This window comes from Erinaceus europaeus, chromosome 2 (genome assembly GCF_950295315.1).
Source record: "Erinaceus europaeus chromosome 2, mEriEur2.1, whole genome shotgun sequence".
Taxonomy (NCBI): domain Eukaryota; kingdom Metazoa; phylum Chordata; class Mammalia; order Eulipotyphla; family Erinaceidae; genus Erinaceus; species Erinaceus europaeus.
The window spans coordinates 2,667,187-2,691,749 of record NC_080163.1 but is presented as its reverse complement, the minus strand read 5'-3'; the positions used below and the strand labels follow the sequence as shown (position 1 = coordinate 2,691,749).

The following is a 24,563-nucleotide window of genomic DNA, read 5'->3' as shown; positions in this document are numbered from 1 at the left end:
ACTTCACCCCCTTACCCCACCTCCCCTCCCGAGTCAGATTCAAGCCATAGATGAGGCAGAGGCTCCATTTGGTAGGGGGGCAGAGCTGAGGAAGCCAACTAGGTTATTTTGGATCTTGTACCTCCAGTTGGTTCTCAACCCTTTCTGGTGATGCCTGCAGGGATGGGACACGTGTCCTTGGACATCAAAGGAGATGATGACTTATGGTCATGATTTTGGGAAAACAGGCTAAAGAACCTCAGAAACATGCCGTGAGGATTTCATCACCAAAATACGGTGCTTGGTTTAGCATGGGACAGGCTGAGTAGGGTCAGTATCTAAAAACCCCCCACAACACACACACAGACCTGCATTCCCATTTCACCTGTTGTTTAAGGAGGAAGCATAACGCCCTTCTCCAGATCACCCTGTGTAAGAGGAATGCAGTCGGTGAGACCCGTGGCTGCTATGCTAACCTTAAGGACAGTGGCAGGTGCTATACCCAGAACATCACCTGCAACAGGTGCTCCCAGCCAGAGGCCACACAACTTTAATATGTGTGTGTGCAGAACAAGACAATCCATCATTTACTTTACTTTGTCTGTTTCTAAGTTTCAGACATCCTACTTGACAGTCTTGTGCTTTTTACTCAATCTTCTAAATGATCCACCTCCATAGCAGGTTTTTGTTCCATAACACGTTTTATTTTACGAAAACCACGTACAGTTACAGATATTTTCAGAGAATGCAGCCAAGTATAAATACGTAAGACGTGGGGGGTACACACGGCTGACTGGCTCCTGCCCCCACACGGAGGTCTCATGTGGCCTAGACAGGCCAGTCCAGAACAAATCTGTAGCCTCGCCTGTCAGCAGGCATTTTGTAGGTTAATGTTTTATGTGGGGTTTCAACTCCACTGTCATTGGATGGAAACAACAGTTCCTGCCTACAACGGCTCACGCTTTGACGTCGACAGGGAAGTCAACAGTCGGCACAACAGCGTGGCACAGTGACCCACAGGACAGCCATCTGACCTTCAAAGGCTTCCTGGAGGAGGTAAAGCATGAGGTGAGGAGGAAGTAGCAGTGGGATAAAGTGAAGGCTGCCAGTTCTGGTCTGAGCCTTTTCTCAACACCTTGTTCGAGTCCCCTGTCAGCTCTTTCTGAAATTCACACCCCACTGTGTCTTCTAGTCAGTCCTTTTTGTACCCGAGGTGGATTCAACACCACACGATGTACTTGCTGCTGCCACCCTGGAAGGAAAGCGTTCTAACCTTTTTTAGTTATATTTTTCTTCACTGCACCTAAGACTGTGTTTAACGGAGGCTGCCCAGTGCACCCGAGTTGGGGTGGAAGCTGAAGCAGGTGGATAAGAAACCACATTTAACAAGACTGCTGCCTGAAACAAAGCGCTTCTGTTTTCTACCTGCTAACATGAATTGAATAAAGTTAAACTGGAGAACAGTCACTTGAATGCACTAGTATTTCACTGCAACCCCAAATTAAACAGTAATGGTACCCCCTAGGTCCCTCCCCACCCCCACCCCCTACAGGCTCAGTCGAAGGTGATCCGGAAGCTGCGCTCCTGCTCCTTGCGGCGCCCCTCACACACTTTGGTCACCTCCTCCACCTTCCTCTGCAGGAGGGCCGAGTTCTGGTCGATCCACTGCAGGGAGTCCATGTGCGCGTTGAGGATCTTGCAGATCTGCTGCAGCGGGTCGCTGGTGTCGGCAGGGCCCCCGGATGTGTTCAGGTGCTCGATGATATCCTTGAGGTCCTGGGCCATGCGCTTCAGCTGTGCGTCGATGTTCTCAGCCAGCTTGTAGGTCTTCTCACGCTCCTCGTCAGCGTGCTGCAGGTACACTGTGCCACTCTGCTCCTTGACAGATTCCTCCAGCGGGCTCAGCAGGTCCTCCAGCTCCTTCTGCTGTGACAGGATGAAGTCGAGCTCTTGGTCCAGCCGTTTCTGGTCCAGCTTCACCTTCTCCACCTCACGGTGGAGGGTGGTGATTTTCTCCCCATTCTCGATCAGCGTGCGGTCCCATGCATTGACCTGTGTGGCCTGCTGTAGGAAGTGCCGTTCCTGGTCCTCCAGCTCCAAGCTCCACTTGTTGATCAGGCTCTCCAACTGGGCATAGGTCATCGCAGGACTAGCTGACACCCCAGAGGCTGCACTGGGGCCTGAGGTCACGGCCACAGCAGTCGATGTGTTACTGGAGATCCCAGCCGGCGCCAGTGGCTTCAGATTTAGGGCAAAGCCGGTGGTGGAAGTGGAGGTGGTGGTGGTGGCAGCGGCAGCTGTTGCCGCAGAGGTGGCTGAGGCTGCTCCGGGGGGCTTTAAGCTGAAGCCCAGCATTCCAGCCCCGGGAGCCGCAGCTGTGGTTGCTGGGGTACCCAGGGACAGCCCAGTGGTGGTGGAAGTGGTGGGTGCGGTTGCTATGGAGACAAAGAGTGAGGACCCAGCACTGGTGGTGGCCGGGGTGGGAGCAGCGGGTTGTGTGGCCCCGGCCCCGGTGGCTGCCGGTGCGGCTGAAGCGAAGGTCAACCCAGTAAGAGCTGTGGGCTGGGCTGCACCCCCAACAGAACCGATGTTGAAACCAGAGGTCCCGGTCTGGGAGGTGCTTCCACCTGTGAATGAGAACCCTCCGGGGGTGGTGGAGGGGGCTGAAGAGGTGGTGGAGGAGCCAAACACAAAGCCAGTGGGTGCCGAGGCCTGTGTGGAAGCGGCAGTGCTGGAGATGGCATTGCTAAGGCTGCTGCTGCCCAGCCCGAAGTTGCCAGTTGGTGCTGAGGCTGGGATGGCAGCTGTACTGCCCAAGCTCAGCTTTGGTGTACTGATCCCCAAGGAAAACCCAGTTCCTCCTGCAGCAGGAGTTGTGGTTCCAAAGCTGAAGCCAGTGGTCTGTGTCGCTGGAGCTTGTGTAGTGACTGAGAACAGGCTGGTAGAAGGGGTACTTGTAGCTGGCTGGGAGGGAGCCCCAAAATTAAACCCACCAGTGCTAGATGTAGAGAAAGAAAACCCTGAGGCTGGTGTGGTAGTTGCTGTCTTTGCGGTGCCAAATGTGAACCCGCCTGTAGGGGCCCCCGTGCCTCCAAAGGTAAACCCGCTCATGGCTCCGGAATCTGGTGGTGGCAGCTACTCAGGCTCTCAACGCAGATCCTCGGCGTCTGCGACCTTGGGAAGATTTTTAAAAGCAGAGGAAGTGACATGATCAGATGGCAGTTTTACAAAGGCAACCATGGTGACAGGCTGAAGAATAGTTTGGAGGGTGCTAGGCCCAAACAATTCTAACGTGCAGCCGTCCCTCCTCTCCCTGCTACGCAACCCATACCAGGTCGTGCTAAACCAGAAAGGCGGCTCTGGAAGCACAAGTCCATGGCTCAGAGCGAGGCACGAAGAGTCACATTCAGCACAGGCACAGTCCCCAATGACCCAAGGCCACGGAGAAAGCCAAGGGACTGGACTTCAGCCCCTATGTTATATTTGAGTGTGATACTTCCTGCAAATGGGGACCAGGACACAAAAATAACACCTAGCCTTCCCCATGGACAGCAAGCAAGAGGTATAAGCTGAGCATCCTTTGGGTGCTACCGAGGAGCCACGGTCCCATCTGTGCACACCCTCCACTGTGTGGGAGGATGGAGGGCCTGTCACCTCTGCACACCAGGCCCTCCTCTTTCTAGCTCAGGGGTGGCCTTGGCACTTTCTCCCTGCTTCTGGGGCACCAGAGAAAGCAGAGGAAGAGAGGAGTGGAAAGAGAAGGGAGAGAACATCCTATCCCCCCCCCCCCCCAAGGACCTAGGCAGGCTCACCTGGGCTGTTTTTCCCACAAGCTCCACAGCCTCCTTAACTACAAGAGAGTATGTCTTTAGAACACGTCTACTTTCTGACCACAGGGAGAGAAGCCAAAGGAACTGAATGTAGCTGAGAGGGGAAAAGTACCTGACAGATTGAAATGTGACTCACCAGGGCTCCCTTCTTCAACAAAGGACAGCAGATCAAGAGAGTGGGGCTGCTGCAGCTAAGCAGGTGCTAGTAAGGGGGCCTGAGCCTTCATTTCCCCATGGCCCTCAACTGCCTCTGAAAGTTACAGAGGAAAGAAGGGGGCCTGTGAAGAAGTTCTTGTGAAGAAGACCTGAGGTTTGGGGCTAACCTCAAATTTAGCATGATTTCACGGCTAACTGCCCTGCTCAGCAGCAGGCTTGCAGCTGCATAAGGAGACGTCATCTGCAGTGGAGAGCTCAAGGCAGAGGATCTCCAGACAGCTCAGCCAACAGCCATGCCCAGTCCGGTGCTCCCCACTATCTCCTTGGCCAGAGAGCTCAGGCTGTGAATACCAGTTGGTTAGGCTGGGACTAAAACAACTTGTCAGTTCTCACCCCTGAAGGGGTCCTGAGGGCTGGTCTTCTGATGGCATCTCCATGTCCACTTTTCTACTCTCTCATGAGGTTTAGTCACAGGGCAAGCTGCACGGCCACTTCTCAGAACCTTGTTTCTACCCAACATCTTCGGATTTGTATTTTCCCTCCACCTAACTAAAGCATCTACAAGACAGTTTTCTTGTTCTCAGGAACATAGTCAGTCCCCAGACACAGAAGACAACAGAAGATAGGATCTGATTCTGCTGCCGCCACTTAAAATAGCTAATGGGTCTTTGGGCACACCCCCATCTATTCATTAATGAGAAAAATAGGAAGAGAGATAGAAGGAACCAGACTTCACTCTGGTATATGTGCTGCCAGGATTGAACTTTGGAACCTCATGCTCAAGAGTTCAATGTCTTTCCATTGCGCCATTTTCCGGACCACTCTCCCCATTTTTTTTTATTTACTTTTTTTTAAAGGAGAGTACTGCTTAGCTCTGGCTTATGGTGATACAGGAGACAGAACCTGATACTTCAGAGTCTCAGGCATGAGTCAGAATAGTTTTTCTTTTTTAATACTTTACTTATTGGCTAGAGGTAGAATAAATTGAGAGAAAGGAGGTAGGAAGAGAGACAGAGAAAACACCTTTAGCCCTGCTTCACCAAGTTGTAAAGTTTTCCCCCTGCGGGGGGACTGAGGGCTTGAACCTGGGTCCTTGCACACTGCAATGTATGCACTTAACCAGGTGCACCACAGCCTGGCCCCTACAGGCATGAGTCTCTTTCCATAACCATTATGCTATCTCCCCAGCCCAATTTCCCACACCTTTAATGAGAACAGTCCTCTCCCACTGAGAATAAAAAAGATCTCAACTGGTAAGGCACCCATAATTCTGTTTCCTATACTCCTTCAGGTCCGGCTCCCTTTCTTCCCTTTCCCTTTTTAAATTTTTTATTTAATTTTACCATTTATTTGTTTTGGATACAAAAGACTCTTTTTGTAACAACAAACAGGCTGGCAAAAGAGCTAACCTGGATAGCTTGCTGTCTTGCCACTTGCCCAACCCAGGCTTGAGTAAGCCCAGTCCATACCACATTGAAGTGCTGTTTCTTTCCCTCAGAGAAAGAAATATATCGATATAGAAACACTATATCGTTTCTTCTCCAAAACAGAAGATTCCGGGTACATCTGGGTGACAAGTCTAGCAGATGGAGACTTGTCTCAAGTGGCCTCCCCCAGGGCTCTGTTCTGGCTCCTACGCTATTTAATATTTACATCAATGACCTCCCAGAAACTTCTTCAAGGAAGTTCATCTACGCCGATGACATCTGCTGTGCAACTCAGGCATCAAAGTTCGACATCCTCGAGGAAACACTCACGAAAGACATGTCTCTGATATCTGATTACTGTAAAAAATGGCAACTAATTCCTAGCACTGCTAAAACGGTATCATCTGTTTTCCATCTACACCATGCCTCGGCCTCACGTGAGCTTAATGTGCAGCTTGGCGATACGAGAATCCGGCATGAAGCCCAGCCAGTCTATCTTGGCGTTACTCTAGATCGTACTCTGTCATTTCACAAACATCTCATAAAAACTGCAGCAAAGGTGGGCGCGAGGAATAACATCACTGCAAGACTGGCCAGCTCCTCATGGGGCGCGAGCGCTTCCACACTATGATCATCATCTCTGGCATTATGCTATTCCACTGCAGAATACTGTGCCCCAGTATGGTTCCGTAGCCCCCATGTCCACTTGGTCGATTCCAAATTATATTCCTCCATGAGGATAATTTCTGCAACCATCCGTTCCACCCCGGTTCCATGGCTGCCAGTTCTTAGCAACATCGCCCCGCCAGATATTCGTCGGGATGCGGCATCATCTAAGTTCATTTCCCACGTCTTCGCTCGACCGGACCTGCCAATACACGCGGATATCTTTGCCCACCCTGTTCAACGCTTGACGTCTCGTCACCCAATCTGGTCCCCTACGCCTACACTGAACTTCTCTGTTCCAGTCTCTTGGAAACAGAGCTGGCAGTCAGCTGAGGTAAAGAACAAACACCTCATCACAGACCCCTGCAAGCGTCAACCCGGCTTTGACCTAGCACGTTATGATCGGGCCCTCCTCAATCGCTATGGAACAGGCCATGGCCGGTGCGCCGCTATGTTCCATCGCTGGGGAGCCAGAGACGACCCGAACTGCCCCTGCGGCTCCGGACAGACTATGACCCACATAGTCAACGACTGCTACCTCTCCAGATTCAAAGGAGGTCTCGAAACTTTACATCAGGCTCAACCTGATGCTGTTGACTGGCTACGGAAGAAGGGCAAACGCTAGAAGAAGAAGAAGAGAAAGAAATAAACCACAAGAGACAATTTTCTGCAGGGGCCTGCCTGTAATAGTTTGTGATTTATCACCTCTACCGATACCACTGGAGCCTGAGATCTACTAATAATGGCAAACACACACTGATCCCCCTTGCTTGATATTCTCCAGTGGTATTACTCCCCACCCCTCAAGGTAAGCTTTGAGGCAGGTCAATTCACAAGAGGAATAAGTCACAGCCCCTTTCCGAGGCAGTTACAGAGGCTCCTGGCAGAGATAGACAGGAAGGAACAGATGTCTGAGCCAGAGTTGATGGATGCAGGTCAGGCTGATGGAAGGAGGGATTTCTGGGAGGGAAGGAGTGAGTGATGGCAGAGGGAGGGAGAAGCAATAAGCCTGTCTCTGGGTACCGAGTGATCTGGCTGGAAATGCTCAGGCTGTTGAAACCCTGCACTTTCTGAACAAAGAACTGACTCTTGTCTGGCTTAAGAGCCTCCAAGCAGTTTGGTGTCTCTGGGGGACAGGAAACCCCTTGGCCATGCAGCGTCAGATCATACACACAGATGCTCCCTGCCTTCAGGACTCAGCTCCAATAAAGACCCGAGACAGCAAGCCCAAGGCGAGCTTCCCTGCTGGGTGACACTCTAAGCATGCTGTCGTATCAGAAAGTGATGAGTACCCATGTGGTCTCCCTTAGTCTCTACTCTGTGAACTCTTCCCTTGGCTGCAAGCATGAGTAGATCAGCTTTACAGAGGCCAGAGGATGGTTTTGGGGACCCCTGGCCATGTGTGTACAACTCCATGTGGTGAAATGAGAGCTTAGCAGAGTCATGAACACCACGCCCACGGCTCAGGCTGCATCTGGAAGGGACAGTGAATGGCCTGAGTCACAGCTGAATGGAGAACCTCAATTTGGGAATCTGCTGAGCTTGCACCAAAATGAAAACCAAGGTCCTGCAGATGTGCCGTGGTTCACAAAGTCACTGTCCTTACCAGATGCGTGACTGTGAGCTTAGACAAGCCTTCTGCACTGCTATGGAAGGGCTAAAGGAGAAGCTGATGGGGGGGGAAGAGGAGAAAAACCAAAGCGGTTTGTCCCTAGAAGAGCGGCGGCTGTTCTAAGGCTGACCAACTACAGCTCCAAGGCCATCAGTTACTAGCAGTCACCTACTCTCCTGCCTTGTATTCAACTGCCATGTGCCTGTGCTTATTGTTCAGATTACACCTGCCCACGGTCACAGTTCAGGAGAACCAAACCTCCAGACACACCCCATCTACAGCTGAGATAATGGCCCTCTGCTACCACCTCCCTTCACTCCTGTCCACTGCCTTTACCTGTCTGTCTTTTTTGCTTCTAGGTTATTGCTGGTGCCTACACTACAAATCCACTCCTCTTGGTGGCTTTTTTCTTTTCTTTTCGACACGACAGAGAGAAACTGAAAGGGATAGGGAAGACAGAGAGAGAGAAAGATAGACACCTGCAAACCTGCTTAATCATTTGTGAAGTGATCCCTCTGTAGGTGGGGAGCTGGAGGCTCAAATTGAGATCCTTGCATTCTGTACTATGTGCACTTAACCTGGTGCGCCAGCATCTAGCCCCCTTCCTTTTTTAACCAGAGCACTGCTCAGCTCTAGCTTATGGTGGAACAGGGGATTGAACCAGAGACCCCACAGCCTTAGGCATCAGGCTTTGCTTAACCACTATCCTGCCTCCGCCGCTCATCTGCCTTTACCTTTCTTTAGGTATGCTGCAAAGCTTTTGTCTAATTTTGATTTTTCTTGGACCAGAAGAAAAGCCCTAGGAAGGCATTTGGAACATGGTGCAGTGAATAAGGCATTGGTCTCTCAAGCGTGATGTCCCAAGTTCAAGTCCTGGTAGTGATGCTCTGGTTCTCTTTCTCCTCCGTTTTCTTTTTTGCCTCAAAAAGTGACATTTATTCAAGGAAAAAAAAAAAGACAAGATTTCATTCTAACCCCCTTCCTGCTCCTTCTGAGCCCCTCAAGGTTTGGGCCCTGGCTGGAGCTAGGCAGCAAGACAGCCCCTCTTAGATGAGGTCAGCAACATTCCTTCTATCTTTTTCACTAATCAATTAAATCTTAGAAGGGAGGAAGGAACAGAAGAAAGAAAAAGCATTGGGAGGACTACAGAGGATTTGTATGTAGCAGGCAGAATAGCAATGTCCTCCCATCTGTCCAAGTCTAAATCCCAGAACCTGTGACTTAAACAGGGGGAGAGAAAGAAATTCAGACACTGCTCTGGTACATGTACAGCCAGGGATCGAACTTGGGACTTCATGCATCCAAGTCCAATGTTTTATCACTGTGCCATCATCTGAACCACAGAACCTGACTTTGTGGACCCCCCAAAGCACAAAGGACTTTGTAGCTCAAAACCCATACATGGCTCCTGTGAAGACAAGATGGCTTGGTCTGTGTCAGGCACTAAGCTCCTTATTAATGCAAGTTCTGGACAGCGATGAACAAACACATCTGGCTTTCAACCCCACAGCCACCAGGTGGCACTGTCCCACAATGTGGAGCTCATGGAGGACAAGGCAGTTCTCTCAGAACCACCCTTCTTCCCACTGAATCAGCTCTTCAAGACTTAGATGTGAGAGTAAGGGGCACAGAGAAGGGGTGGGAGAAGAGGGGGAATTCCATCAAGGTATAAACACCTGTATGGTAGCTGGGGACCGTCTACTCACCTCCTATGAGCATGCCACTGGGTTGTATCACCAGTCAAACAAAATCTATCATCCCTATGTGCCAAGTTCACTAACCCCTTCTTTAAAACCCCCAAACTTCAGGCAACATCAAGTTAGAACCTGCCCTTCCAGAATGGAAACCAGCTGGCAGCCATGAGGGGCTGCCAGCCAGATCCTGGCAACAAGTCTCCAGAAGGCTGTGTGACAGGGCCTGGGGTAGTCTGGGCTACTCGTTCCTGGTCTCACACACCCTGCCTGGTGGACAGGGGTCAAGCTCTCAGGGCCCCAGAGAGCACAGCTGTGCAGGTGGCCAGGGCCAGTGCTGCTTTTCAGTCAACCTTGTGGCATGGAGACTTTAGTGCCCTCCGCATGCAAAGTGTCCCCAAGAGGAGGGCGGGGTGCTACAAGTCTTGGGGCCCCAGGAGCCAAAGAGCTGCCCAGCAGGTGAAGCACAGAGCACTGTGCTTGCATCCCCACCTCTAATAAAATACTCGGGCGGTCTGGGAGGCGGAGAAGTGAATAAAGTGACGGACTCTCAAGCATGAGGTCTGGGGTCTAATCCCCGGCAATGTACGTACTAGAGTGATATCTCAACCCATCTCTCTCACCGAAAAACATTACTGGAAAAGAAAATAATAAAAAGCACAAATAATTCAGCAAACATGGTTCTTTTGAACTGTCCCCTCTCACCTGCTTAGGCTGTCGGGGATCCATCTGGCTCCTCCCTGAGGACCCACACACTTGAAGCCTTTCAACTTCCCAGCTATTAGGACTCTGCTAAGTACTGCAGAGCTGTGTGGTGACAAACAAAAGGTGTGTCTAATCTGGTCCTAAGGGGAGGTGCTATGGAAAGCCTCACTGCCTTGTATGCAGTCTTTTATTTTTAAATTGCCACCAGGGTTTATCTCTGGGGCTTGGTACCTGCACGATAAATCCATTCCTCCTGACAGCCATCCCTTCACCTTCTTTTTGTCAAGAGAAATTGAGAGGAAAGGGCGAGAGAGAGGAGGTAAGATAGCCACTCGCACCACTGTTAGTGAAGCTTCCTCCCTTGAAGGTGGAGACGGGGGTGGGGCTTAATCCCTCAACTCCTTACACATGGTAATATGTGTGCTCCACCAATTGCACTGCTGCCAGGCCCCTGCAGTTTTCAAAAATTTGATTTACTCTTTTTTTTTTTTTAAATTGGATAGAGACAGAAATCAAGAGGGAAGGAAGGGATAGAGAGGATGAGAGACAGAGACACCTGCAGCCCTGCTTCACCACTTGTGAAGCTTTCCCCCTGCAGGTGGGGACTGGGGGCTCGAACCTGGGTCCTTGCGCATTGTAACATGTGTGCTCAACCAGGTGCGCCACGACCCAGACCCTTTACTCATCTTTATGGGGGAGGAGGGAGACGAGAAGTCAGCTCTGGTACAAAGCAGTGCTGGGGATAGAACCTGGAGCCTCAGGTATGCACATCCTGTGCTCTAATGCTGAGCTGTCTCCGTAGTCCTGTGTTGAACCCTTTGCCCTCCCCGCCCCAGACACATAGATCCATGTCTGGTCTGTCTAGCCTTTCTCCAACTTTTATTTCCCCTGAATATTTAGCACTTAAACAGGTGAATATCATTGTGTGCAAACTGCTGAGGAGGCCTCATGGCACAGCAGGCATTTTCAAAATGAAAGTTAAGGTTTTTCTGTGATCAGATAGTATGTCCCCGTGTGCTTACATTCAGAAGGCAGAAGAGAGATGAATACTGTGTTCTCCAGCCTCCCCACCCCAAAGGCACCAGCTCCCTGCCCTGGGGACAAGCTGTGAAGTTATCCCCGAGCCTCTTTCTGGAGGTTTTTAAGCACTGAAGTAAAAGGATGCTGTGCAGCCTCCAGGTGCACTGCTCTCCTCACATTTCCTGCAGCTTAGAAATCAACACAAGCAGGCCTATTGCCTTCACTGGGTGGACGAAGGGCGCCAAGGCTGCCAACACCCTGTGCTGCTTTGCAACAACAGAGCTTCTCCGATTCCTGGTGCTCAGCCCCCCTTGTGCACATCACGGCCTCAATGATCAGAGCCAAGCCACGTCTAGAAGGCAAAACGCTAGCAAAATAGCTGCCTCTCTTGTAATGAGCAATTATATTCTTCTTCCTGCTCCTGATGTGGCCTAGGGAGCTCAGGCGGTGGGACAAACAGCAATCTCTCCCATGGGGAACAGCAACAGGCAAGAGCTGCTGGAAAAGAAGTCAGGAAAGGAGGGGGGTGGCACAGCAGGTTAAGCGCACATGACGCAAAGCACAAGGACCGGCGTAAGGATCTCAGTTCAAGCCCCCAGCTCCCTACCTGCAGGGGAGTTGCTTCACAAGTGGTGAAGCAGGTCTGCAGGTGTCTGTCTTTCCCCTCCCCTCTCCAATTCTCTCTGTCCTATCCAACAGTGAACGACATCAACAACAATAATAACCACAACAAGGCTACAACAACAAGGGCAACAAAGGGGGAGGATAGCTTCCAGGAGCAGTGGATTCATGATGCAGGTACTGAGCCCCAGAAATAACCCTGGAGGAAAAAAAAAAAAAAGCAAGGACTGACTTAAAAGATCCTGGTTTGAGGGTATAGGGTAGATAGCATAATGGTTATGGCAGACTCTCATGCCTGAGACTCCAAAATCCCAGATTCAACCCCTTGCACCACCATAAGCCAGAACTGAACAGTGTTCGGGTAAAAAAAAAAAAAAAAAAAAAAAAAAAAAGAGCTAGGGTGTGTGTGTAACAGCACACATCTGCACTGCCTCTGCAGCCCAGCCCCAGGAGAAGCAATGACGTCAGCAGGGTGGGAGGGAAAGGCCCAGGTGGGCTGTGGCAGAGACAGTTGCCATGGGACTAGGATTCTCCTGGCACCAGTACACAGCACTATCAGTGTTAACAGGCAGGTTAGGGCTGCCCTGGGTGGTCCGTGCAGATCTGAGCTGCCCACCAGTCCAGAACCTCTCCTATGTAACACTGTCCCATGGCTCCCATCATCTTTAGCCTACACTCATGACCTGGTGTGAAGATGGGGCCACCAGCTGCTCTTTCCCTTCCCTCTTCACTCAGGAAACTTGCCCTGTTCTGGGAGGGACAGGGACAAATGCTCTTGAACTCCCCCCCACACACACACACATCCAGCAGGCACTGGTTGGGCCTAGGCCATTACTGTCCCCTGAGCCCAATGACACACTAAGGAGCACAGGCAGTCTCCTGCTGTCACTCTGCTCCCATCTTGGCAGGAAGAGCAGGTTGTAATGAGAAGGGTCAAAGCAGGCCACCAGCCAGGCCCTGGGGCATGCCTGGAGGACACCGACAGCGGAAGGACCTTTGATCATTTTAGAGACCCCAGGACTGTTTCAACACAAGACAAAAATCAGCAAGATTGCCCAAAGAACAAAACTGACCAGAGCTGAGTGCAGCATAGGCTCTACCCTAGCCCTTCGCCCTTGTGAAGATAAACAGACGTCCCCATGCCTTCTGCCTGCATTCTACCCAGGACAAACTGTTTCCCGAAGCCCCCTGACACACCCTAACCCAGACTACCTCACTCTGAAAACTCTGGGGGTCAGTCTCCCTTGCTGCAAGAAATGCCAGTTGTTTCACTGCATGCTTTTCTGCTGCCTGTCTGAGTCAGACAAGGAGCAGAGAGGCAGTCAAACACCCTCATGAACCCCACTAACACCACTGGCAATGGCAGAGTCTGAGTTGACACACATTTGTGGTCTGAGAGTTTCTCTAACCTTTATTTTGTTGTTGTTACCACCAGGGTTATTGCTGGGACTTGGGTGCCTGCACTACAAATCTACCACTCCTAGGTATCAACCTTCCTTCCTTTTATTTGATATGACGGAAAGAAACTGGGGGTGGGGGGAGACACTCACAGAACTGCTCTTATCTTTTGTGAAACATCCCCCCCCCACACAGCTGGAGCCAGGGTTTAAACCTGGGTCCTTGCACATGGTAATGCATGTGCTCAAGTGGGTACCACCCTTCTCTAACCTTTAACCCTGGATCTTGAAGAGTAATTGGGATTCCACCTCTATGAAAGCAGCAGCTCTGCCCCTTTAGGCTGGCACTACTGTCCAGTGGGTTGGGCCCTCCCTGGGTGGCACCAATGTCTTTTGGATGGTTCAGGGGAGTCGCTGGGCCACCAAACGCAGAACCTGCAGGTCTGTGGGGATGGGCCTCACTCACACTGAGCAGGGCACTGCTCTAGGCCTTTTCATGCTCTCTCGCCCTCACCATTGTCCTCTGAAGAGGGAGCACTACCGCTGCTCCCTGCTTTACAGAGGCGGCTATGGGTGCACATTATCTTGCCAGAGATCACACACTGATGAGATGAAGTCCTGAGCTGTGGGACACTGCTCTCCACTACCTTCATCTTGTCCTGTCCTTTCCTAAGGGCAGATGTGGTAGGTGGATAATGACCCTCAATGATGTCCAAACACCAGCTCCCAGAAGCTGTAACTGAATTACCAACTAATGCAAAAGGGACTTTGCACACAAGATCAAAGACATGTACAAGAGAGGGAGGATCTGGGCAGGCCCTCCTCTCCTACCTCATAAAACAATGTTAATACCAAAGGAGGTATGAAAGGTGTGATGACAGAAGCAGAAGTTGGAGTGATACTGTGAAGGGGTCACATGCCCAGGGAGATAGATGGTGATTTTCAGAAGCTGGAAAGACAAGAAAATCGCCTGGGATGAAGGGACATTGCACCCAACTTCTCTGGGTTATATAGGCTGGAAAAATAAAGTACAGATAGAAAAGTGTGTGTGTGTGTGTGTGTGTGTGTGTGTGGGGGTAATAGCAGGTTAAGCGCACATGGAGTGAAGGACAAGGACTGGCGCAAGGATCCCAGTTAGAGCCCCAGCAGGGGGGTCACTTCACAAGTGGTGAACATGTCTGCAGGTGTCTGTCTTTCTCCTCCCCTCTGTCTTATCCAACAACAACAGCAATAACAATAATAAATAGGCAGGAAGGGAAAAATGGCCTCCAGGAGTAGTGGATTCATGGTACAGGCACCGAGCCCCAGCAATAACCCTGGAGGCAAAAACAAACAAACAAACAAACAAACCTGTGTGTGTGTGGGTACACCCATTAAGTGCACATAGTACTATGGACCCGTGCAAGGATCTGAGTTTAAGCCCCAGGCTCCCCACCTGTAGGGGGGCCGCTTCACAAGCAGTGAAGCAGGTTTGCAGTTATCTCTCCCCTCTTAAACAAATGTCATTTATTTATTTATTTAAATTACCAGAGTACTGCTCAGTTCCAGCTTAAGGTGGTGCCCAGGCCTGAATCTGGGCCTCAGGCATGAGTGTCTCTGCATAACCATTTTTTGTTAATTGTTGGTTTTTAAAAAATATTTACTTTCACTTTTGTTGCCCTTGTTTTTCATTGTTGCTGTAGTTATTATTGTTGTTATTGGTGTCGCTGTTGTTGGATAAGACAGAGAAATGGAGAGGAGGGGAAGACAGAGAGGAGGAGAGAAAGATAGACACCTGCAGACCTGCTTCACCGCCTGTGAAGCAACTCCCCTGCAGGTGGGGAGCCGGGGGCTCGAACCGGGATCCTTCCTCCAGTCCTTGCGCTTGCGCCACGTGCGTGCGTGCACAACCATTATGCTACCTACCCCAGCCCTCTTTTTCCCTGTTGCCTCCTCCTTTGTCAATTTCTCTGTCCTATCCAATAAAATGGAAAATGGGGCCACTAGGAGCAATGAATTTGTAGTGCTGGCACTGAGCCCCCAGTGATAACCCTGGAGGCAATAAATAAGAGAGAGATATGGGGGGAGGAGGAAAAAGAAGAAAAAGGGGGGTGGATTTTAATTTTGTATGCCCAGGGAACCCAGAAATAAGGATTCCAAGGAGATAAAATGAAGCTTGGACCCCGAGCTAAGAAGCTGGGGTGGGGGGGAAGTGCTCTATGAGATGCCTGCCCTGCTAGACAGTCTTGGGTGGGTGGGGAAGCCAATTCTGAGTAAGATGTCCCCCAATTCACATTTTCTAGTAGTTAAGGAAAAGTTTCTGGTGAGCTTGCCAGGCTCCAATGGCTTTCAGCTCCCCATCCTTGGAAGGCCTAGTCCGCAATTGAACTGTCCTCTAGAACTTCTAGGTCTCCGGAAATGAAGGGGAGTAAAGGCGTGTTCGTTTAAATCACTGATGTGGTAATACACTACAGCAGCTGCAAAAAATGGACACAGTCTGTGGCCACTGAAGATGGCCTCACCAACTTGGCTCGTGGCCTCCTAGGTGAGGTGCAGGGAGCAAAAGAGGGCAGGGACCCTGGGAGGGGGACCATGAGCCACTGGGCCACGTGGCAGACCCATGCTCTGCATGACCCTGCGCTGCCCTTTTCCCAACTGAGATGGCCTTGGCCATCCTGTTCTTGTTTGCCAGGACACCCCCCACCCATGTCCAGCCTGCGTGACCCTCTCCAGGAACCACAACACTGAATACTCAGCCTCTATGTAGGAGCAACTGGGCTATGGGGGTCGATTCTGGGAACTCAGAGGTTAGGGTTCAGGCCCCACCTACAAGCACTTAGGAAGCCAGAAGCTATCATACACAGAGAGAGATGCCCAAAGAGAAGCTAGGAAAGCAAAAAGCACAATGGTGAGGACAGGAAGAGAAACAAACATGACCCTGAAGGTGGCAGTTAAGTGCTGGGCCCAACTTGCAGAGTTTCACACGACCCCCTAGCACCCAAGCCCTACAGATACCACCAGTGTGCTCACGGATGCAACCCATGGGGCAGGTTCTGTTCTAGGGCTTGCTCCCACAATCCTCGTAACTACCCTGTGAGATGGATTCTCTTATTTCCACTTTAGGGATGAGGCCACTGAGTCACAAAGAGAAGGTGCCATTTGCTGAGGATCATGGGAGAGGTGGGAGTTGAAGTATGAACCCATAGGCTCGCTGAGGTTCCAGCAGAGTAAGGACTTTGCTTGCGTCCCTGGCTAAGACTAAGGGGTGTGGGTTCAGGACAGAAAACTGGGTCTACCCAACGTCAGCCTGTTGCCTCTTCCATCCCATCCTGCCATGCTATCAACCTTGATTGGAAAACCAGCGAGAGGGTGCTGTCACAGCACAGGCTGGGTAGGACCTCCTCCAAGGTAGAGCAGGTTGGAATCAAATTTGTCAATTGTGAGCAGTAGTAAACCTGAGGTGAAGGTTCTGGCTTGAAGGCCTCAAGGGTGGAGGGTCTGGGATCCCTGGGAGGAGATAGTTCCTAGTTTCTCTCTGGGTCTTGGAAGATGTGCAGGGCTCTAACTAGCAGCATGATCCTGCACCTCTAGGGTCTCAGTCTTGGCTCCTGCCAGGTGAGCGGGGAAGGCTGACTGGACTTTCCTGCTCAGCACGCAGGATCAGATTTCAGGGTCCTGGACTGCTGGCTGCTCTCCCTCCTGCACAAGCCCTTCTTTGCTGTGCTGGGGCCTCTCCCCATGGAAGGCTCTATTAACCTGTAGCTGTTGCTAGGTGTCCCAGGGCCCCTAGAGAATCCCCTTCCTCCCCCCTCCCCATCAAAGCCAGGGTGATGCAATCTGCATGCAATGGCCGCCTCACTCCCCAGCCTGGCTCCTCCGCACTGCAAAAGAGTCCCTCCAAAGCCCCACCCATATTCCTAGTGTTGGAATCCAGGGGGCTGGGGAACCTGGACACTAGGACTTCACAAAGTTGGGGGTGGCATAGGCATGGGGTAATACAGGGGCGGTATGGGAGTGGCCCAGAGTGTCAAGGTCTGGCTGATAGGCCACCACTGATGACCCACAGGCTGGAGAGCCACATCTGAGGATTGCCACTGTGCCAAGCTGCTTGGCTGGGGCTGCCGGCATCAGGGCTGAACTGGGTGAGATAGGACCAGGTCCCTCACTACACTCTGCAGGCAGTCAGCAACATGAGTCTCCTGCAAAGCATTGACTCTTGAGTCTCAGGAAACACCTACCAGGCCAGCCTCTCAAAAGTTCTCAAACCTAAGACAAAACCAAATGGAGAGCGAACCAGCATTCTTCAAAGCCACTATGAAAATTAGCTTGAGAAACTGCCATCAAGCAGAAGTGGCAAAGGAGACAAGGTGATTAAGTGTAATATTCCCTCCTGGAAAGAGTCCTGGAACAAGAGAGAGCATCAGGGAACAACTAGTGAAATCTGAATAAAGAGTAGAGCCTGGCTCCTTGGCTGTGAGAAATGCACTACAGTAATGTAAGAGGTGGAGGAAGCTGGGGTCGGGTGTGTAGGAATACTTCCTTTACATCTCTGCAAATCTGAAACTGTTCCAAATAAAGTTAATCAAAACCAATCAACCATATCACACCAAAGTAAAAGACTCTGGGGCGGGTGGGAAGAATACAGGTCCAAGAAGGATGACAGAGGACCTAGTGGGGATTGTATTGTTATATGGGAAACTGGGGAATGTTATGCATGTACAAACTATTGTATTTACTGTTGAATGTAAAACATTAATTCTCCAATAAAGAAATTAAAAAAAAAAAAACAATCAACCTCTACCTGGGCGTAACTGAAAACATCTTACCAGAAGACAAGGTGTGTGTGCGTTTATCATAAAACTGCTTGGCTCTGGCTTATGGTGGTGCTGAGGAACCTGGGACCTTGGAGCCTCAGACACTTTTTTTTTTTTTTGCAGAACCACTATGCTAGCCCCCCAATCCCAAGTGTTTTTTTTTTTTTGAGGGGGTGCTGTGACACTGCTACCTCACTGCTAGCAACAGCCCCCAACCCCCTGGAAGGCTCAAATCTCTATAATGAAAACCAGACGAGGATCATTCAGCTTCACTCCAACAGTGACAGGTTTAAATTACTTACTGCTCATCAACAGAGATAAAACATGTCACCTCATTGCTTGAAATTCTAGTGCCTGGCACTAGAATAAGCCCCAGATCTGGATTCACTCACCTAGTCTTCTAACAGCCCTGAGAGGTAGGTCCTGTCAACACTGTTTTTTAAACCACTAAGGAAAGTGAGTATGGGGAAGAGAAGTCCCCAGTGCCACATCAAGTGGGCTGCAGTGAAGGTTTGAACCCAAATAAACTGGCTCCAGAACCTGCCCTTAACCACGACTCTGCTGTGTAGGTACTGTGGCCCCCAAACCCAAGGAAACCTCAGTGTTTCTGGGGAAGGCGGGCAGATCAGATCCTAAGAGTGACTTGCCCCACACAAGAATGAAGAAGTCGGAGAATCCCATCCATGCCTGGATCGCTCAGGAGGAGGGTCCCCTCCGTCTCTGGGTCCTGCTGAAGTCTCAGACTCGCCACCACAGTGGCTGGGGAATCACAGTCTGATCCTCAGCACCACGCGGTGGGAGAGGCGCTCTGACCACTCACTCGAGGAACAATCTTTTACAACTACCACAAAACCGAAGAGAAGAGGGTTCACCTCCGGAGAAGATGGGTGGTGGGTGCTCGTGTCTGCATTTAGGCTCCCTTCCTAGTAAAGCGAGTGGACTTCTCCTCATTGTGGGGGCGCCATCTGAGCACCGGACACAGAATAAACCGGCCTGAGAGGCGTGTCGAGACTTAGGGAAGGCGGGCGGGGGGGGGGGGCAGAGGAAGGGACTTGGGGGGCTGGTGGAGAGAGTGGGGGTGACTCCTGATTCCTGCACCGGCCGGGGCTGAGACGCGTGAGAGCAACGACAGGGCCCGGGCGTTTACGAAGACGGAAGAGATCCAGCAACCAGCAAAGGGGTTGGATGACCGAGGGGCCAGGGCTGCGGGGAGGAGGAGGGTAGTGAGGGGGGGGGTCTTCAGAGCGAGGGTGGACCGCGGGGGGCTGGGCCCCAAACCCCTCCTCACGCAGCAGCCCGAGCAGGCTCAGAGAAGCCTCCCAGGCCGCCCCCTCCTCAGGCAGCGCCGCTTACTCGCGGCAGTTTGGAGACATGCCCTGGGCGGCCCCCACGGTGCCGGACTGTATCCCCCAGGCGAGCGACAGTCGGAAAAGGAGAGTGTATAAAGAAAAGAGCGCGCGGGTGACCGGAAGTGGGCAGGGATGCCCGGAAGCAGCCCTTTCCGCCCGATGAGGAAGCGGGGGGGTGGTGGTGGTGGTGGTGGTGGAAGAGATGGGGGCTCGACTCCCGGTTAAGAGATCTAATTTCCGAGGTCGCAAACATAAAGTGTGAGGGGTCCCCGAATCGGAAGGAAAGAAAGGCCAGACCCCCACCCACCCCAGTGAGAGGAAGGAAGGAGACTGAACGCAGGCGTCGGCGAGACGGGCTCCGGGCCCCCGAGGAAGAGGGGGGCGCCGCTCCGCCCCCGGTGCCGTCCCGAGGGGGTGCAGACCCGCCTCCCGGCGGCCGCGCGGGGCGGGGCGGACGCGGAGGGATCCGTTCGGGTCGCGCTGCGCCGTCCCCGCTATATCAGCGCCCGGACCCGGAGCCGCCCCACTCCCGCCTCAGTCGCCGTCTCCCGTCGCCGCCGCCCGCCCGTCCGCCTGCCCGTCTGCCCGTCCGTCCTGGCCATGGCCCAGTAACCGCGACCCGCCCCCGCGCTCCCGGCCCGCCTCCGCGCTCACCGCGCCTGCACTCTCCGCTCTCTTCTTTCTTCAGCCGAGGCCGCCGCCGCCTCCTCTCCAACCCACAGCCATGGAGTGAGTAACCGCTGAGTCTTCTCTCGTCAACCGCCCTTCCCGCCCTTTCGAAGCTCGCGGCCCTCACGAACTCGCCGGGGAGGGGGGCGGGGAGACGAGAGTGAGGGATCATGGTCGCGCAGGCGCACTAGAAGAAAAGTGGGCGGCCGCGCGCGCCGCGGAGCATGCGCATTCCATCCGAGGGTAGGGGGAACGGGGTGGAAGCGCGCGTGCGCTCTCGCGCCTGCGTGCTGGCCAAAAGCGGGTGTGATTGTGCTCCCAGAAGGGTCTGTGTACGCATGCGTACCAACCCGCCGGCGTCCCTGTTTTCCATGTTAAGGGTTGGAGGGAGCAACTACACATGCGCTTTGTTTCTAGGCGCGAAGGCCCCTCCTAGAAGGGCCGGGCGGTGGCAATGGAAAGTCGTATCCCGCTCCCGGCCTCCGCTGCCCCGCCCCCGCGCGCACACGGTTCTGTTGTCTTTCAGACGCTGCTCGGGCGGGGGCTGATTTGGATTGACAGAGAAGGAGGCGGGGCTAAAAGATGGGCGTGGCCAAGACCACCCTCCTCCAAGGGCGGGGCCAAGAGCTTATAGAAAAGAGGCGGGAGGCGGGGCTAATAGATGGGGCGGGGCTCCAGGGGCGGGGCTCCAAGGACCGAAGGAGCTGAAGAAGGATGACTGGGATGGAGGAGGGAATTCTCTTAGGAACTTGAGAGGGAGGGGGATATTTGTGGCTGGAATAAAATTCCCCTGGGATTGATTTTTTTGAATAAAGGGGGAGTTACGGGTTAGGTGGAAAAGATGTAAAGAAATTCCCCAGGGAGACCATTAGGCTTCCACACTGGGGAATTAGACTTGGGAATTCTCAAGGAAACTAAGTCACGGCTAAAGAGAATTCCCATGGGAGTGGGTGGGGCTCCAGGGTTTGGGACATGGAAGATTGAATTTACAGTGGTGAGTGGGCAGAACTCAAGGGCCAGGCCAGTTGGGAGTGGAAGGGAGAAGCTCCAGGGATGTAGGATCATGGCTGGGTTCTCTTGCGCCTTTGGCAGCTGGGTGAGGCCGGCCCCTGGCCTCTAAGCCCACCTGCTCCTGTCTCCCCCTAGGTTCTCCACAGTCGCCCTAGTTCCTGTCTTCTCCCAGCTGAGCATCCTACAGAGCCTCTTCCCAGCTGTCGGTGCAGCCTCCTTCATTGCCATCTGTACCCAGCGCCTGTGCTGCAGCCATGTCACTCCTGGCGACCCTGGGGCTGGAGCTGGACAGGGCCCTGCTCCCAGCTAGCGGGCTGGGCTGGCTCGTAGACTATGGGAAACTCCCCCTGGCCCCTGCCCCCCTGGGTCCCTATGAGGTCCTTGGGGGAGCCCTGGAGGGCGGGCTTCCAGGGGGGGGAGAGCCGTTGGCAGGTAAGAATGGAGACAGAATGCTTAGGGGTAAGAGTTGTAGGGTAGCAAGGATGCACTCACTCATCAGTCATTCAGGAAGCATTAATTGAATGCCTATAGTGTGCCAGGCACTGGTTTAGGTACTAAGGATACTGCTGGGGAAAAAAGACTGGCATGCTCCCTGCCCTCCTGGAGCACACATTCCAGTGAGGTGACAGACAAAGGCACATTAAATGCTCATGTATTGGGATTACTGGGAAGTACTCAGTTGAGGAAAAAAACTAAAAAGATAGACAAGGCACTTTGGGGTCTGCTGAGACCTGAAACAAAATGTGTTGTTGACAGGACAGCATGTGCAGGAATTTCTTTGTTCATTAGTGCACCTCAGATGCATGGCACACGATGGGCTTCAATCATTTACAAATTAAGTGTGAAACAGTATATATTTTGTATGTGTGGTGTGGCTTTTATTTTTTAATTTGCTAGGACAGAGAAATGAAGAGGAATGGGGAGATGGGGTAGGGGGGAGAGAGAGAGAGACTCCTGCAGCCCTGCTCCACTGCTTGTGAAACTTCCTTCCTGCAGGTGGGGACTAGGGACTTGAACTTGGATCTTTGCACATGGTAACATGTCTACTCAGTCAGGTGCACCACTGCCTGGCCCTTGTGGTGTGATTGCCTTTGAAGAACAAACTAGAAGAGCTAGAGTTGTAGTCCACTGGCAGGATAGTGCATATATCTTTATCATTGAGGTCCTGAGTTCAATCCCCAGTGCTTCCCAAAGGTAAGAATCAGGGCCTGGATGTGCTAGAGTGATACTCTAGTTCTGTCTTTCATAGTAAATAGTCCAGACAAAACAAACAGAACCAGGGAGTGCATCAGAGAAACCATTAATGTAGAAGAATCAGTAATTAGGATGTTGGAACTCCTCAAGAAATGGTTGGTTGACTAAATGTTGCTTGGGTTATTGTTTGGTTGATTGGTTCATGGGGTGATTGGTTCATTGACTGATGAATTGGTTGGTTGACTGACTGATTTGATGATCCATTGATGGGTTGGTTGGTTGACTGGTTCATAAAGGTTGATTTGGTTAGCTGGCTAATTCATTTGGTTGGTTGATTGCTTAGATATCTGGTTGGTTGACCAGTTGACTGGTTTTTTTACTCAATGAATGGGGTGACAAGGCACTTGTTTGGGTGGAACTCAAGGAACTTTATGTCCCTCCTTCCTCCATTTTCCAGGTGACGGCTTCTCTGACTGGATGACTGAGAGGGTTGACTTTACAGCCCTCCTCCCTCTGGAGCCCCCCCTTCCCCCGGGTGCCCTCCCTCCACCTTCCCCAGCTCCACCTGACCTGGAAGCTATGGCCTCCCTTCTTAAGAAGGAGCTAGAGCAGATGGAAGACTTCTTCCTGGATGCCCCTCTCCTCCCACCTTCCTCCCCTCCGCCACCTCCCCCACCCCCCTCGATCCCCCTCCCGCTCCCCCTGCCCACCTTTGACCTCCCCCAGCCCCCTGCCCTGGACACCCTTGACCTGCTGGCCATTTACTGCCGAAGTGAGGCCCCGGGGCAAGGAGACATGAGCCTGGCTTCTCTACCCCCTCAGCCACCACAGCAGCCCCCCCCTCCCCCTCCAACCCAGCCCTCCCGCCCGGCCCCCTACCCCCATCCTGCCACCCCCCGTGGGGACCGAAAGCAGAAGAAGAGAGACCAGAACAAATCAGCGGCTCTGAGGTACCGCCAGAGGAAGCGGGCAGAGGGCGAGGCCCTGGAGGGCGAGTGCCAGGGCCTGGAGGCGCGCAACCGGGAGCTGAGAGAGAGGGCCGAGTCAGTGGAGCGGGAGATCCAGTACGTGAAGGATCTGCTCATCGAAGTGTACAAGGCCCGGAGCCAGAGGACTCGGAGCACTTAGATGCAGGGCCAGGGCAGGGGCCCAGGGTGGGCACTGGTTCTCCTTGTTCTGGGGCTCAGGTAGGAGGGCCCCTCCCTTCATCATGCCTCTCCCTCTAGCCTTACACTAGACATCCCTCCGTCCTTCCCTCTCTGGTCCCATCATCCTCTTCCTTCCATTCATTCTGTTTTCCTTCCCTCCTTTCTTACCAGAGCACTGCTCAGCTCTGGTTCATGGTGGCACTGGGAATTGAATCCAGAAACTTGGACCCTCAGCCAGGAAGGTCTGTTGCATAAACCACTGTTGCTATCTTCCTGCCCTTCCTCCCCCATCCCCCATTTTCCCTCTCTGCTTTTATCTTTGCTTCCTCTCTACCCCATTTCAGAATCCCCTCTCCTCCCCCTCCCCAGAAGTCCTGGCATGTTTGGCCATCACCATCACCCCTCAAGCGGCAACTGAGGGATTGAGACCCACAGGGAACTGGGTGGGGTGGGGTGGGGTGGTGGGAGAACCCCTGTCCCCCACCAGGGAACCAGGCAGAAACAACAGGGGAGGGCTGCCATCTGGGGAGTTCAAGTCTGGGGACGCTTTTTCAATGGGACCCTCATGATCTAAGCACAAGAGCCAGCCAGGTAACTTGGGGTGGGATGGGGGGTTGGGGATGGACCACGTTTGGAGTCAAGTTGGTGGAGCAGATGGAGATGCTGATGGGATGTTGGGCAGGGTGGGGCTGGCCTTAGTTGGTGACTGGGTGTTCATTTTAGCTCTGGGAGGAAATCAGTGTTTTGTGAAGGTGTTGGGGGGCCGGGGGTAAGGGGTGGGCAACAATTAGTGTGAGGGAGGTGGGAAGGGCGGGGATTTAGATAATTGTGAGCTGAAATAAAATGAGTTTCCTCTGGCCTGGGTGTCTTTCTTTGAGAACAGCAATGGTGGGCAGTCTGGAATGATAATGGAAATAACAGAAAAGAACGAATGTGTGTGGGCACACAACTGAGGTCAGCAGGGGACTGATTTGGGGCGTGAGATACAGCTGACCAGAAGGGCTTTTGCTTTGCTGTGCATGGAACCCAGGTTTAATCCCTTGGGAAAACTAAAGCACCAGGGGGGAACTCCAGTGCTCTGGTGTCTCTTTCCTTTTCCTCTGTCAATGGAAAGATGTGCGTCTGAGAGCAGTGAAATTATGCACTCACTAGGAGGCCAGGCAGTGGTGCACCCTGTTGTTAAAATTCGGAGGCTCCAGCTGGCCGGGCTAGCTTCATGGGCGGGTAACAGAGATGACCAGAGACATACGGCTGGGCAGGGAAGCTGTATTTCTTTATTCAGGAACAACGATTTA

At 52.4% G+C, this 24,563-nt stretch overlaps 3 protein-coding genes across 12 annotated transcripts in view; 1 reads left to right on the top strand and 2 right to left on the bottom strand.

Annotated features, from left to right (window-relative positions):
* The window catches only part of IL4I1 (interleukin 4 induced 1), a 30,387-nt gene extending 10,352 nt beyond the window's left edge, over positions 1-20,035 (bottom strand). For all 10 annotated transcript variants that reach the window (XM_060173316.1, XM_060173332.1, XM_060173308.1 and 7 more), the window contains exon 1: positions 19,901-20,035. The gene's annotated coding sequence lies outside the window, so the exon portion shown is untranslated. The remainder of the gene's footprint in view (positions 1-19,900) is intronic.
* On the bottom strand, positions 662-20,040 carry NUP62 (nucleoporin 62). Its single transcript, XM_007536247.3, has 2 exons — positions 19,901-20,040; positions 662-3,153 (listed from the first exon to the last, which is right to left on the bottom strand). Exon 2 carries the CDS (start codon positions 3,088-3,090, stop codon positions 1,534-1,536), a length of 1,557 nt encoding a protein of 518 aa, XP_007536309.1. The 5' UTR covers positions 3,091-3,153; positions 19,901-20,040; the 3' UTR covers positions 662-1,533.
* ATF5 (activating transcription factor 5) lies at positions 19,840-23,518 on the top strand. Its single transcript, XM_060173464.1, has 3 exons — positions 19,840-19,975; positions 21,062-21,358; positions 22,578-23,518. The coding sequence occupies exons 2-3, from the start codon at positions 21,181-21,183 to the stop codon at positions 23,246-23,248; spliced, it is 849 nt and encodes a 282-aa protein (XP_060029447.1). The 5' UTR covers positions 19,840-19,975; positions 21,062-21,180; the 3' UTR covers positions 23,249-23,518.
* The last annotated feature ends 1,045 nt before the right edge of the window (positions 23,519-24,563 follow it).

Excerpts from the sequence above, each read along its gene's own strand:
- NUP62 (XM_007536247.3), bottom strand. The coding sequence starts at position 3,090 with ATGAGCGGGTTTACCTTTGGAGGCACGGGGGCCCCTACAGGCGGGTTC.
- ATF5 (XM_060173464.1), top strand. The coding sequence starts at position 21,181 with ATGTCACTCCTGGCGACCCTGGGGCTGGAGCTGGACAGGGCCCTGCTC. Across the intron at positions 21,359-22,577 it reads GGGGGGAGAGCCGTTGGCAG|GTGACGGCTTCTCTGACTGG; the intron begins GTAAGAATGGAG and ends TCCATTTTCCAG.